General features: G+C 47.1%; 1 protein-coding gene across 4 annotated transcripts in view; it reads right to left on the bottom strand.

Moving 5' to 3' along the window:
* Positions 1 to 16,609, bottom strand: part of mast4 (microtubule associated serine/threonine kinase family member 4) — a 107,006-nt gene that overhangs the window by 75,413 nt on the left and 14,984 nt on the right. For 3 of the 4 annotated variants that reach the window (XM_084456122.1, XM_084456120.1, XM_084456121.1), the window contains exons 2-3: positions 8,698 to 8,851; positions 3,824 to 3,945 (exon numbers count right to left, since the gene is read on the bottom strand). In XM_084456122.1, coding sequence (XP_084312248.1) covers positions 3,824 to 3,945; positions 8,698 to 8,851 — 276 coding nt within the window. Of the gene's footprint in view, positions 1 to 3,823; positions 3,946 to 8,303; positions 8,324 to 8,697; positions 8,852 to 16,609 lie in introns of those variants that run through there. The other variant, XM_084456123.1, reaches the window with a different exon arrangement.

The raw sequence follows: 16,609 nt of genomic DNA, 5'->3' as shown, positions 1-16,609 counted from the left end.
ACGCACACACGCGCACACACAAACAAATACTGTACACACACACACACACATACTACAGTACATATATATATACATATTATACACACACACACACACACACACACACACACAGTATATACAGACAAGCACTGCATACACATAGAAACATACAAACATACACACACGTGCACACACAAACAAATACTGTACACACACACACACACATACTACAGTACACATTTATATATATATACATACACACACACACACACACACACACACACACACACACACACACACACAGTATATACAGACAAGCACTGCATACACATAGAAACATACAAACATACACACACGTGCACACACAAACAAATACTGTACACAAACACACACACACATACTACAGTACACATTTATATATATATACATACACACACACACACACACACACACACACACAGTATATACAGACAAGCACTGCATACACACAAAAACATACAAACATACAAAACACACACAAAATGAGAAAACTAGGAGAGATGAATGGGAGAAGCAGCTATAATGACATTGTGTTTGTGCTGCATTGACCCCGGCCTCAGCAATCATTAATTTCAATCAGGCTCCCTCCATGTGGCCCAGCTCCTGTTTACAGACGGCCGAGGAGAATCAAATCAGAGGCGGCCCTCTCTGGGGAGTCTCCGCCCCCCTCTGCTCTCCGTCCTCGGGTTGGGAAGATTACAGGGCACGGTTATTACTGGGAACGGGGTGTTAAGGTGTCGCCCAGAAGTGTGTGTGTGTGTGTGTGTGTGTGTGTGTGTGTGTGTGTGTGTGTGTGTGTGCATGGCCGTCGCTATGGGCAAGCCATAGGGGGCCTGGCCCACCCCCAAAAGTGCTAGTGCACCCTCCACTAGCGCCCATATTTTAATTAATATAAATAATTATAATTATTTTTTTTTATAATAAATTTTAATTAATACAATTATTTTATTAATAATACTTTTTTTTTCTGTTAAATTAAAAATATTAACTTTATATTCCTTATAAATGAAGATATTAAAATAGCGAAACAATGGTGTGTTTTTGTTTGACAGGGCTCTGTTATGTGACTTTCTTACTCCCCTTCATCCCCTAAGACTTCAATCAGCTCTCCTCATCCCTTCTGTTATGTGAGCAGCAGCCTGTGTCTGGCCGGAGCCGGCCGCCGTACGGAAAACGGTTAAACCAAGTTCCACCAATGTAGCGGTTACCGCACGTGTGATTCCAGTTGGGAGTCGGACTGACCTGACTGTCATCACAGCTTATAGGCCTACCCTCGCCCTAACTCTGAGGACCTCTACTGCAACGGATGGAAACTCCTTTTTGAAACGTTTCCAGTATCAGCTTAGTATGTTGTGGAAACACAAGTTTGTGAAACGTACTATTTACTTTACTGAGACAGAGGGAGAACAAGAGATCGCAGTATAATTAGTATGCGTCAGTGCTGCACAAATAGAGTAGCATATCGAATTATCAAAAATAGTTAGAATAATTGAATAACAGAATAATTGAATAACAGAATAATTGTGCCCCCTCTCATGCTGTTCATATGGAACCCTTAACCCCATGGGTCTGTGTGTGTGTGTGTGTGTGTGTGTGTGTGTGTGTGTGTGTGTGTGTGTGTGTGTGTGTGTGTGTGTGCGGTATGTCAAGGTGAGTCGTATGCAAATATATGACCTGCACTCCAAAAAGAGAGTTGTTGACCTCATGCAGAGAGGTACAAGGACTAACTCTTCACCTCCAGGCCTTGGCCTGTGTCTGAGGAGAGCTGAGTACCCTTCGCCGGTTCCAGTGGGTACAGCCAACCACTAGTTTGCCTATTTTTAGAGGGCAGAACAGCCTAATTTATTCCAGAGTTTTCATCAATGTCAAGACAAGGCAACGGTATGCGATCAGCTGAGGGAGTGTTCCCCACGCTCACACAATCTGCCCGCTTGAAAATTGCCAAAATGCACTAGCGCCCCCCAGTGTACAGTAATGTTTGTTTAATATTTGATCCGTTCCCATAATTTTGCTCTTAGTTGACAGTTACAGCAACAGCACCACAGACCAGCTGGCATTGGCTAACACAAATCTCCAAGTCCCAAGAGGAGTCCCAAAGGGACAGATTTAGTACAAGACCAACATGGATCTCTGTGTTACAGTAGCACATCATCGTCAACTACAGTCAGGATGCACCAATATTCTCCTTCTTGACTGCCATCTGCGTATTGGCAAATCAGATGACATTCACCGATGCCGGTGGCCGATGTTCCATCTGTAGTGTCGCATCAGTTTTGCTAAATGTTGTGTTTGTTATTTGCGTTCTGACTCGGACAACAATCTCTGTCATGTAAAAAAAGTTTATATTAAAGGTTGTTTCGTAAATGTGTACGATTAAATTTGTGCTCGTTCAAAGATGGTGTGATGAAGTGCTGAAAAACTTTCCCTGGCACAAAAGGGGCAATAAATAACAATAAAAACAAAATAAACAGACAAAAAAAACATTGTTATCGGCATTGGCAATCAGCCGAATTGTTATTTTAAACATCGGTATCTGTATCGGCCCAGAATTTCCCAATGGGTTCATCCCTATTGTCAACAGGTATTCTATTAACTGAACACTGTTCAGCTAAACAGAGCGTGGAGGCGTAAACTGAGGAAGTGTCAGACTGTGTTCAGATTACAGCCCCCGCTATTAGAGGAGGCTGGCGATGCCCCCAACTCACATTACTTGGGGCTGAGAGCAGTGTCAGTTACACACACACACACACACACACACGCACGCACACACACAGCCCTGTCCAAAGCCTGTACACGGTAAAGCGGATTTAATCCATTTAGCCTTTTCTCTGAGGACGCACAGGTGACACATATCGAACGCCAGCCTGTTTTTTCCCTTCCGATTTTAATCACACCTCGCTCGGCCGGAGCGGGGATGACATCATCACAAGGCAGCGGAGAGGAAAGCGTTTACGCCTGGTTATCTGGACATCTGAGCGGACAGAGCAGGACAGACAGGTGACGTCGGTCAGTTTGATGATCCTTTCAGGCTCAAGGTCACCATAGGACGACGGATATTGATTACTGATGTCCTTTCAAACTGAGGGATTAGTCTCCAATCAGCCACAATCAACTCTTCAGACTGATCTGTTCCCAAAGATATTTCCCCATCTGGCTTTACGTCTCACTAACCCCCATAATTCCTCTTCCGTCATCGTTAATTGGATATTGAGTGTGATAAAACAGTTTGTGTTGAAAGGCATTGATAACGCCTCCCTCGCTTTCTGGAAGATCCACTGATCTGGTCTGATTGAACAGGTGAAAACTCCATTGATCTGTTCTGACTGGATAGATTAAAGCTCCACTGATCTGAGCTAACGGGATAGATGAAAGCACCACTGATCTGAGCTAACTGGATAGGGAAAAGCCCCAGAACACAGTGGAGCTTTGGGTTTCCTGTATTAGAAACGTTGTCCTCCAGTGGGAAAAGACGCAGTGCGTAGCCTACTAGGGGGAAGTGAGGTCACGATGACCCCTCAGGTAGCTGGGTCAGCTAGCGTAGCCTACTAGAGGGAGGTGAGGTCACGATGACCCCTCCGGTAGCTGGGTCAGCTAGCGTAGCCTATTAGAGGGAGGTGAGGTCACGATGACCCCTCCGGTAGCTGGGTCGCTGGGTCAGCTAGCGTAGCCTACTAGAGGGAGGTGAGGTCAAGATGACCCCTCCGGTAGCTGGGTAGGGGGGTCAGCTAGCGTAGCCTACTAGAGGGAGGTGAGGTCACGATGACCCCTCAGGTCGCTGGGTAGGGGGGTCAGCTGCGGTACTCACCAGGCTGGACGTGAGGGAGGGGGCGGACTTGCCCAGGGTCTGGGAGCGCATGCGGACCAGGTTGGAGGCGTCCGAGGCGCCCCAGGCCTGCTGGGAGTTGGCGTAGGGCAGCAGGTATTTCCCTAAGGGACGGCGAAGCACAACGGCAAAACGTCACATCATATCGCACAAGCGCAGGATGGACACAGTTAACACAGGTCAAACAGGGTCGTTCTGATTCGCCGGTTCAGTGATGTGAGGTAATCCAAATCCTTTTCTTAGACAAAGGCAGCTGAGGCCAGTAGGGCTGTGGCGCCGCGGTGACAACAAACCACTTAGCAGGTCGGTGACGTTCGAAGCGTTACACAATAACCCACTGACCGACCGTGGAGCACACAAGCTCCTAAAGACCAAGCAATCAGCTTGAAAATGAGAAAAACATTTAAAATACCACGGAATTAAAAAAAAAAAAAGAAAAAAAAAAAAAAGAAATCACATGACAGAAATCAGAGATAAAAACTGGATAAAAAAAAGTAGAGCATTGTGGCATTATAAGTTAAACTTGACTTTTGTAGACCAAAACAATTAGTATTTTCTGTGCCTAAAATTAGTATCTCACAGAGGTAGCTAGATGGCAGTAGGTCCACAGGTGCTGGTTCACCCATCTTCATCTTCTTCATCTACTACTGCTGCTGCTGCTACTACTACTACTACTACTACTACTACTACTACTACTACTACTGCTACTACTTCTACTACTACCACCAATAACCAGCTAATTCTCTCTGATTTACACTCATTTACACCCTGTTTTATGGCTGCATTGAGTCAAGTCCCAACTCATCTAAAGCGCACAGCAGGGCACAGCCAGATTACTGTACAGTATGTGCAGTCTGGATTATCTGTTTTTGTGCAGTTTGAATTATCTGTTTTTGTGCAGTCTGGATTATCTGTTTTTGTGCAGTCTAGATTATCTGTTTTTGTGCAGTCTATATTATCTGTTTTTGTGCAGTCTGGATTATCTGTTTTTGTGCAGTCTGGATTATCTGTTTTTGTGCAGTCTATATTATCTGTTTTTGTGCAGTCTGGATTATCTGTTTTTGTGCAGTCTGGATTATCTGTTTTTGTGCAGTCTATATTATCTGTTTTTGTGCAGTCTGGATTATCTGTTTTTGTGCAGTCTGGATTATCTGTTTTTGTGCAGTCTGGATTATCTGTTTTTGTGCAGTCTATATTATCTGTTTTTGTGCAGTCTGGATTATCTGTTTCTGTGCAGTCTGGATTATCTGGTTTCTGTGCAGTCTGGATTATCTGTTTTTGTGCAGTCTGGATTATCTGTTTTTGTGCAGTCTGGATTATCTATTTTTGTGCAGTCTGGATTATCTGGTTTCTGTGCTATTGAGAGGCCACAAAAAAGATCTCTCCTCAGTGATAGTGTTACGATATCTCTTCATCCATCTCTTTCTCCACATCCCTGTGTGCTCATTTCCATTTCCTGTTGAAGGAAACACTCTGTCGCCACAAGGGGAGGATTAACAGTCTTGACAGAGTGGACAACAGGGGGGAGAGAGAGAGAGAGAGAGAGAGAGAGAGAGAGAGAGAAGAGAGAGAGAGATGACAGAGAGAGAGAGATGAGAGAGAGAGAGAGATGACAGAGAGAGATGAGAGAGAGAGAGAGAGAGATGACAGAGAGAGATGAGAGAGAGAGAGAGAGAGAGATGACAGAGAGAGTGAGAGATGACAGAGAGAGCGAGAGAGATGACAGAGAGAGAGAGAGATGACAGAGAAAAAGAGGAGGGACAGAGGAAGAGAGAGAGGGAGAAAGATATGAGCAGATAGTTAAGACCTAGGAATGATTCATTTACCCGAGTTCCTCTGAAGTTCTAAATAAGCTTTTCAATTGTAGTTGAGTATGGAACCGAGTGAGTGAAATGTGGTGTTTAATCAAATTTGATACGCCCGGCCAACGCCATGTGCACGCTCTGACAAGTCAAAGCTTGAAGAATCACTTAATGTAGCATACAAAGCAGCACTTTGTTTAATTCGGGATATCTCATTATTTTGGTTCTGTCTGTAGCTACTCTGCAATTGGCTGCACACAGCAGACAACTCCAGATGAACGAAAGCTTGTTGATAAACAGGGCAACAGATTTGTCGGAATTGAAAACAGGCTCCTACGCCTCAAGAAAAGAACAGCTAATACCAAGAGAGAGGTGAGGTGTGAGGGTTTGTCTGTCTGGGCTCGTTTCATCTGCGTCTCCGTGACGCAGTAATCTCGCACTCCAGCGAGCGTCCTTTACATATCAATCAGCTGTCTGGTCTTTTCAACCTGAGGGTAAAGCCTCAGTCCCGTCTCCTTCAGATCCATGCCTGTATGAGGGCCTTGTTATTCCTTTCATGGCGAGAAGCCCTCAGGCCAAACGTAGATCCGCATACATTACCGTGACATTACACATGCACGGTGCTTGGAGTGTAAACAAATAAGTGTCTGTTTGTTTACCGTACAAAGCAGCGCTTTGTGTGAAATGTTTTATTTGGAATAACCCCTTGAGATGTGTCATCTCGTTTTCGAGGGGGTCCATATGATACAGTTTACATTTGTATAATTCGGGATGTCTCATTATTTTGGTTCTGTCTGTCTAGCAGCTCTGAAATCGGCCGCGCATAACAGGATACTCCAGATCAATGAGCGCACGATGATAAACAAGGGACAGACCGGTCGGAACTGAAAACAATTCCTCTTCCTCCTCCTCCTGGCCTTCCTCAACCATGAGGAAGAGGGTTGTGCATGTGTGTGCGTGCGTCTGTGAGCGTCCTGAGTGCGAGCGTGCGTCGCTGAAGGGGACGGTCATCTCTGTCGATGGTGACCCCGCATCGCTGAAACAGTATGGACGCGCAGTACGCATGCAATGTGCCATGCATGACCACTTGACCCACTGACCACCTGGGCTGCCCCTCTCTAACGCTGACCGCCAGGCCTGCCCCTCTCTAACGATGACCACCAGGGCTGCCCCTCTCTAACGCTGACCGCCTGGCCTGCCCCTCTCTGGCTGGTCGACTGTCCCACAAAACACCGGCAGACGCCCGTCGCATCCTGTGCCTTGCCGCAAACCCCAGTGGATTGTGGGGGAAAAAAAACAGGATGAGGCGATCTCTCTTTCCTCACAGGCGGGCGGTTTCCTAACGGTCACACGCCAGCCGGGAGGAAGTCCGCACTTCATATCAAACCTTTATTTATACTCGTAAAGCACCGAGGATTCCCCCGTTCACGGTGTCGACGAGTACTAAGCGCCACAGAGCACAGACCCACCTCACCTCTCACCAGCTGACCGGTCAGACACACATGCTGGATCTGCGGTCAACAACGGATGGGACAAGTCCGCCCCCTTCACACGCACGCCGCAATAAACGCAAGGCTTAACTTCACAACGTTCATATTTCAGTGACATAATAATAATATCCTTGACTAAGCTCGGGCGTTCAGAGAGTAAGCAAGTAAGTAAAGTTTATTCATGAAGCGCTTTTCTCAGACATGGTCACAAAGTGCTTCAGGGAGAAGATGAAAAGAAAGGTGCAAAAGCACCAGAGCGTAGAACACGACCCCCCAAAACAACACAACAAAACAGAAAACTGTGAAAATGCCTGCATCAAAGATAAGAGAGAGCATAATAGTTTAATGGTTTAGTCAGTTATTGTCCTTTATGTTCTATATAGTTTTTGTTTTTTTACTGCACTCTGTGAAGCACCTTGAGATTTGTCCTGCATTTTAAAGTGTACTATATAAATAATTCATTATTATTATTATTATTATTATTATTATTATACTGAACACGACAGAGAATGCAGAGCTGGCAAGTTCCAGTCACGGGGCTCGCCGTACCCGAGAGAGCGCCCCCTAAGCTCCCCCGTACCTGTGAGAGATGCCCCCTAGGCTCCCCCGTACCTGTGAGAGATGCCCCCTAGGCTTCCCCTAGTCTCCCCCGTACCTGTGAGAGATGCCCCCTAGTCTCCCCCGTACCTGTGAGAGATGCCCCCTAGGCTTCCCCTAGTCTCCCCCGTACCTGTGAGAGATGCCCCCTAGTCTCCCCCGTACCTGTGAGAGATGCCCCCTAGTCTCCCCCGTACCTGTGAGAGATGCCCCCTAGGCTCCCCCGTACCTGTGAGAGATGCCCCCTAGGCTCCCCCGTACCTGTGAGAGCGCCCCCTAGGTGTGAGAGATGCCCCCTAGTCTCCCCCGTACCTGTGAGAGCGCCCCCTAGGCGCCCCCTAGTCTCCCCGTACCTGTGAGAGCGCCCCCTAGTCTCCCCTGTACCTGTGAGAGATGCCCCCTAGGCTCCCCCGTACCTGTGAGAGATGCCCCCTAGGCTCCCCCGTACCTGTGAGAGATGCCCCCTAGGCTCCCCCGTACCTGTGAGAGATGCCCCCTAGTCTTCCCGTACCTGTGAGAGCGCCCCCTAGTCTTCCCGTACCTGTGAGAGATGCCCCCTAGGCTCCCCCGTACCTGTGAGAGCGCCCCCTAGGCTCCCCCGTACCTGTGAGAGCGCCCCCTAGGCTCCCCCGTACCTGTGAGAGCGCCCCCTAGGCTCCCCCGTACCTGTGAGAGACGCCCCCTAGTCTCCCCCGTACCTGTGAGAGATGCCCCCTAGTCTCCCCCGTACCTGTGAGAGCGCCCCCTAGTCTCCCCTGTACCTGTGAGAGATGCCCCCTAGTCTCCCCCGTACCTGTGAGAGATGCCCCCTAGTCTCCCCCGTACCTGTGAGAGCGCCCCCTAGGCGTGAGAGCGCCCCCTAGTCTCCCCCGTACCTGTGAGAGCGCCCCCTAGTCTCCCCGTACCTGTGAGAGCGCCCCCTAGGCTCCCCCGTACCTGTGAGAGCGCCCCCTAGCCTTCCCCGTACCTGTGAGAGCGCCCCCTAGGCTCCCCCGGCGCAGGTTCCTGCCGTCCTCGCTCAGCTGACGCTTGAACTTGAGGGCGAGGCCGGAGCACTGGGTCACCTCCGGGCTGCTGGACTTCCGGAAGGGCGTGGAGAGAGGGCGCAGGAGGTTGTCCGACTGCGGGGGGGAGGAGAGGAGGGGGGGGGGGAGAGGGGGGGACATGCGGGCGAGTTAGATAAGAGGACACAGAATTTTTACGACTGGATCGGGTGACAGTGCAGACTAATGTACGTCTACAGTGCTGAACGCCACTCTGACAGCCTCATACAACAGCCCTGTGTTCCTAAACAACTGGCTTAGCCCGTAAGCGCAACATTAAACGTTATACACAAATTGTGTTGCAAACGTAACATTCATTAATTAATGATTGGTTAATAAATGCCACTTTGCCATTTGTACCGGAGGTGTATTTTGGTCTAGTGTTAGTCATTTGAATATGCTTGTGTGGTTGCCTTTAAGGAAATGACACACCTAACGTTCTTCCCTGTTTAACTTGCCTGTGCAAGTGTATCATCATCTACATGTTCCAGAACGTTCCTATTATCAGAATCAACTCAAATGAACTCAAATGGGAATCCTGGTCTGGGATGCCTTTACAGAACACAACGCAGGCTGAACGCTCACCTCTTCACAAAGTACTAAACCAAGCCTTCCTCTTAACACCGATTGTGTATTAAGCCGTTATTGAACGCTGACTTTGGCACTAGGTTAAGCTCTTAGTCACTTGCTTAGAAAGGAGAGGCACTCGTGAGCTCTGGTGAGTAGTAGTACACTTCACTACCTACGTTAAATGCAATTATTGTAAGCCGCTTTGGATAAAAGCGTCTCCCACATGAAATGACTAATGTAATGCAAGATCACACCTGTTATACAAATACAGGCAAATGTGTTCCATCAACACTGGAAAAGCCCAGCAAAGGATCAAAATAGTGTAACAGAAAACTGAGCTCATTAAATGTACCAGAGAAGAAGACTGAATATCTCAACACAGGTCATTGTAGCGTTTAGTGTTTATTTAAATCTATGGGCCTATGGAAACTAAAATAGCATGGTGTACTTGCAAAGAATGAACAGAACATCAATAGACGTTAATTAACGCTAAGACATGACGGAACAGAACCCTTCAGAATCAAGCGTGCCTCAAGAAGCCGCGGTTATAATCTTGAGTCAACACGAGATTACACAACCGTTGAGTTCCACAGAGAATTCGAGACATTCTAACAATCTGTTACCGTGTTCCAGTTATCTCCCCTTCCTTCTCTGAATGTGCAAGGTATGTCCATATATGGGCACGAATACTTGGTTCGTTGGGCAATATGCTGTCAATTTGCGCTCAACAGGGTTGAGTAGTGTTGTACCATACGGGGCATCAAACATTTCTTATGTGCCCTCTAGAAAACACACCATACTGTATATAATACTAAGGATCATATCACCATGTTGGAAACAAGTGTCTAAGTATGCTTTTATCATGCTATCCTCTGGGATGTACTGTTTTCTTTGTACTTTTACCCAATAAATCAATCAATCAATCACAAGGCTGTGCAGAGACACAGGGGGTAAAACGTCATTGATCGTGTGAACTTACAAGTGAGAAGGCAGGTCTATTGGTGATTAGAAATACAGAGCAGACCCTGAAATATTATACGAGTCTCCATCTTCTCAATGAACATTGTTCTCACATTGGACACTGGCCAGTAGCTAACACCTCTAGACGGCTCTAGGACATCGCTACTGGGGACGAAGGTGTCCTCAATGAAAACGCAAACACACAAACAGAACATATGTGAGCTCAGTAAGAATTAAAAAGAGATCCAGAAGGAGAAACCGGTACACGCTGTGTGAGACTGACATGTGAGGGTGTTGCGTTGCTCATCAACAGTCACACACTGACGCAATGAATTAATCCGGCCCCATTGTTCATTCTGGCAGATCTCATGTGCTTGCCTGTGTATCTAGGGGGACAGCAGGTTATTATAGGTTTCTGTGTGTGTGTGTGTGTGTGTGTGTGTGTGTGTGTGTGTGTGTGTGTGAGCGTGTGTGTGTGCGGTCTCTCTTTCCTCGTCATTAGGCAACCACACAACCCGACTTCCTTCTGGTTATGTAAATAATCGCTACATCAGCAGGGGTGTCATGTCCAAGCAGGCATCAGGCAACATCCGCAGACTCATCGATTAAAGTCACATGTTCAGCCACGGCCTGAAAAATCCCCCCCCCCCCCTTCAACCCCCTGACCGTCACCCCACCGGCAAGTTCAAACACACTCGCTCCGACGCGGCACCGTGCTGATGGTCGCGGGCGCGGCGCTCTACTGACAGCTCCGTACACGCTAGGATGAACGCGTCTCAACGAGTCACGCCGCAGACTGCGTTCTGCCTGGCGAGCACAGCGGCGTTTCGACATCTTGCCTCCACGTGCTGCGCTGAGCTGTCCGCAGTGCCCTGCCTGAGGCTGGAGCAGAGCTGTTTGTTGGTACAACAGCCAGACATCAGGAGGAGAGGTGTCGTTGGTATATAACAACCACACATCAGGAGGAGAGGTGTCTGTTGGTATATAACAACTAGATATCAGGAGGAGAGGTGTCTGTTGGTATATAACAACCAGACATCAGGAGGAGAAATGTCTGTTGGTAACAGACAAGAGAGTTGGAGGAGAAATGTCTGTTGGAGGAGAAATGTCTGTTGGAGGAGAAATGTCTGTTGGTAACAGACAGAGTTGGAGGAGAAATGTCTGTTGGTAACAGACAGAGTTGGAGGAGAAATGTCTGTTGGTAACAGACAGAGTTGGAGGAGAAATGTCTGTTGGTAACAGACAGAGTTGGAGGAGAAATGTCTGTTGGTAACAGACAGAGCTGGAGGAGAAATGTCTGTTGGTAACAGACAGAGTTGGAGGAGAAATGTCTGTTGGTAACAGACAGAGAGCTGGAGAGAAGGCTGAAGTGTTTACCATGTTCAGCAAAAAAAATGTCAGACCTTTCAGTGCAGCGCATCTATAGCTCTGTTTCGCGCAATGCATGCTGGTCAATTGAGTCTTTCAAAAATAACAGAGGCTGTAACCACCACATTCAGTTTATTGAACGTATTACTAAAAAGAATGACATTTTCTGGTTTGGTTTAAGTTCATTGTAAGCAAGACGCATATTACGTGTTAAGAGGCTACAAAATCATAATCATTCTCCTTTAAATCACATCGCAAATCAAGACGTTTGCAAGCAAAGTGTTGAGATTCTATGACCTGCAGGGATAAGAAGTTCCGCTGGCAGACATGGCCAGGGGGGAGGGGCGGTATAATGAGGAGTGATTGACCGGGTCGTCTCGGGGGGCGGAGTTCATTCCGGCGCCGCCACACGGTTAGTCATTAGGCTACTCCACTCTCGTCCGCTCCCACTCGTTTACTGTTCGGTGAGACCGACGGGGAGATGGTGAGTCCTTGGGCAGGGGGGGATGGACGGAGGATGGATGATGAGTCCACGTCTCTCCTGAGGTCAGCACCACGCCGTTCCAGCCGGGCTTTCGTTACGTAACGCAGAACCCACCAGGCTGGCTGGCCGACAAGACGCGGCTCGCGCTCTGTGGCGGAGGGATTACACCCCCCACCACACACACACACACACACACACACACAGCCGCTGCCTCCAGTGCTGCGTTGGCGGTGGGCCTGGGTGGGTAGAATGGGTTTTGAACGCTGTCAGGGAATTGCTCTGATCCATCTCTGTCTCTCGTGTTCATATTTGCACTTAAATAAATAAATAAAAGTGAAAAAACGCAGGGGATTCTGGTAGAAAGATCATTTAAAGATAATTTAAACACGATGCCATACAAACAGCTCGGGGCGGTTTTGTGTTTAAATAAATGACATTCTGTTTTGGTGTCATTACACAAGGTTATTATTGAGGAAGGTCCAATTTCCCTTTTCGACAGCGTTCAATCATTAACAGCATGAAGAGTATTGAAAACAAGATTAGACTCCCAGCGATGATGGACTTTATACAACCTGTCAAAATGATGAGCTCATAGCCGGGCTTTAACCAGCCTTGCTTCAGAAGTGTACTCCAGCTCAATAAACCAAATTGAGTAATAAAATACCCAGAATGCATTGTGTGTGTGTGTGTGCGTGTGCATGATTCATTGTCTGACCTCACTGCTTCTCGTATAATAAACACAGTTCAGACAGAGATGAAGACTTAAGATAGCCATTTGTTTGAATTATAAACCCATTAGTTTGAATCTTAAACACATTCCCGCCTCTTAAAATAATTCACCGCACATTGCCATGTCTCAGAGGACTTAGTGTATCTATTAAACAATCTGTATTGCTATGCAGTGTTTATTGGGTTGAATTCAATCCGCTGACACATGAGCAATGTGTGGTGAATTAACAGCTTACTGTACATGGATGTTTATGAAATTGTGAGATATTAGTATCCCAGTCAAATGAACACACCCAGAACATTCCAGTCACACTCATTGCCACACCTTGTTTAGCGGAATTGTTAGCCCCCTTTGGGACCATGTGTTTAAGACATATTTAGGACATCTGGGCGTCTGAGAGGAGCAGTGGGGTGTGTTCTACCCCCCCAGTATGGCGCTTTCCTGCCCTGGGCACCCGGAAGCGCCGTCAGCAGGATTTGGGACTATTTTAGGCTCAGGTGCTCGTAGGCAAATGAACGGAGATAACAATGGCGGAAAAGGAAACATAATAACTCAGTGACCTGGGGTGAGCAGCTTAGGGATGTGGTCTCGAAACAATCGCCCTCCTGGCAGCGAACACGGACCTCGTCGTCTGCCTCCCTCCACTCAGATGAAGGTCAGGGGTCAGGAGCTGAAGGAGCGCTGCCTGGAATCCGGGCTGTCAGACTCCATACTGTCACTGTTACTGAGAGATAGCTCCTCCTCCTCGCGTCCTAGCACCGATTGTATTTCAGCTGCTCTTGCACTTTTACCTCAGGACTAGGTTAGGCTATTAGACACTTGTTTAGAAAGAGATACACTTACGAGTTATGGTGAATAATAGCGCACTTGACTACCTACTTAGTCAAGTGCACTTCAGCATTGTGGAACCATTGCTCACTGACGCCAACGTATGCTTCTTCAATCTGCTCAGTGTCAAACAACGCAACAAACTGTTATGGATGACGAAAAATTCCCATGAACGCCTACTTCCTCCAGCTCTGTCATCATGACATGAATGAGCTATGCACTGCAAAGCATTGCACTGCAAAGCTCCACTTCACCTGACCACCCCCTCCATGCACCTCTATAACACTATCACCCTCCATACCCACTATAACAGTCTACTATCACCCTCCATACCCACTATAACAGTCTACTATCACCCTCCATACCCACTATAACACTCTACTATCACCCTCCATACCCACTATAACACTCTACTATCACCCTCCATACCCACTATAACACTCTACTATCACCCTCCATACCCACTATAACACTCTACTATCACCCTCCATACCCACTATAACACTCTATCACCCCTCCATACCCACTATAACACTCTACTATCACCCTCCATACCCACTATAACACTCTATCACCCCTCCATACCCACTATAACACTCTACTATCACCCCTCCATACCCACTATACCACTCTACTATCACCCCCCATACCCACTATAACACTCTACTATCACCCCTCCATACCCACTATAACACTCTACTATCACCCCTCCATACCCACTATTAACACTCTATCACCCCCCATACCCACTATAACACTCTATCACCCCTACATGCACCTCTATAAGACTCTACTATCACCCTCCATACCCACTATAACACTCTACTATCACCCTCCATACCCACTATAACACTCTACTATCACCCCTCCATACCCACTATAACACTCTACTATCACCCTCCATACCCACTATAACACTCTACTATCACCCCTCCATACCCACTATAACACTCTACTATCACCCTCCATACCCACTATAACACTCTACTATCACCCCTCCATACCCACTATAACACTCTACTATCACCCCTCCATACCCACTATAAGACTCTACTATCACCCTCCATACCCACTATAACACTCTACTATCACCCTCCATACCCACTATAACACTCTACTATCACCCCTCCATACCCACTATAACACTCTACTATCACCCTCCATACCCACTATAACACTCTACTATCACCCTCCATACCCACTATAACACTCTACTATCACCCCTCCATACCCACTATAACACTCTACTATCACCCCTCCATACCCACTATAACACTCTACTATCACCCTCCATACCCACTATAACACTCTACTATCACCCTCCATACCCACTATAACACTCTACTATCACCCTCCATACCCACTATAACACTCTACTATCACCCTCCATACCCACTATAACACTCTACTATCACCCCTCCATACCCACTATAACACTCTATCACCCCTCCATACCCACTATAACACTCTACTATCACTCTCCATACCCACTATAACACTCTACTATCACCCTCCATACCCACTATAACACTCTACTATCACCCTCCATACCCACTATAACACTCTACTATCACCCCTCCATACCCACTATAACACTCTACTATCACCCTCCATACCCACTATAACACTCTACTATCACCCCTCCATACCCACTATAACACTCTACTATCACCCTCCATACCCACTATAACACTCTACTATCACCCCTCCATACCCACTATAACACTCTACTATCACCCCTCCATACCCACTATAACACCATCACCCCTCCATACCCACTATAACACTCTACTATCACCCTCCATACCCACTATAACACTATCACCCCTCCATACCCACTATAACACTCTATCACCCCTCCATACCCACTATAACACTCTACTATCACCCTCCATACCCACTATAACACTCTACTATCACCCTCCATACCCACTATAACACTCTACTATCACCCCCCATACCCACTATAACACTCTACTATCACCCCTCCATACCCACTATAACACTCTACTATCACCCCTCCATACCCACTATAACACTCTACTATCACCCCTCCATACCCACTATAACACTCTACTATCACCCCTCCATACCCACTATAACACTCTACTATCACCCCTCCATACCCACTATAACACTCTACTATCACCCCCCATACCCACTATAACACTCTACTATCACTCTCCATACCCACTATAACACTCTACTATCACCCCTCCATACCCACTATAACACTCTACTATCACCCTCCATACCCACTATAACACTCTACTATCACCCTCCATACCCACTATAACACTCTACTATCACCCCTCCATACCCACTATAACACTCTACTATCACTCTCCATACCCACTATAACACTCTACTATCACCCCTCCATACCCACTATTAACACTCTATCACCCCCCATACCCACTATAACACTATCACCCCTCCATACCCACTATTAACACTCTATCACCCCCCATACCCACTATAACACTCTACTATCACCCCTCCATACCCACTATAACACTCTACTATCACCCCCCATACCCACTATAACACTCTACTATCACCCCTCCATACCCACTATAACACTCTACTATCACCCTCCATACCCACTATAACACTCTACTATCACCCCTCCATACCCACTATAACACTCTACTATCACCCTCCATACCCACTATAACACTCTACTATCACCCCTCCATACCCACTATAACACTCTACTATCACCCCTCCATACCCACTATAACACTCTACTATCACCCCTCCATACCCACTATAACACTCTACTATCACCCCTCCATACCCACTATAACACTCTACTATCACCCCTCCATACCCACTATAACACTCTACTATCACCCTCCATACCCACTATAACACTCTACTATCACCCCTCCAT

This window comes from Borostomias antarcticus, assembly GCF_949987555.1.
Source record: "Borostomias antarcticus genome assembly, chromosome: 2".
NCBI lineage: Eukaryota > Metazoa > Chordata > Actinopteri > Stomiiformes > Stomiidae > Borostomias > Borostomias antarcticus.
This window is presented reverse-complemented; position numbering and strand designations above follow the sequence as displayed.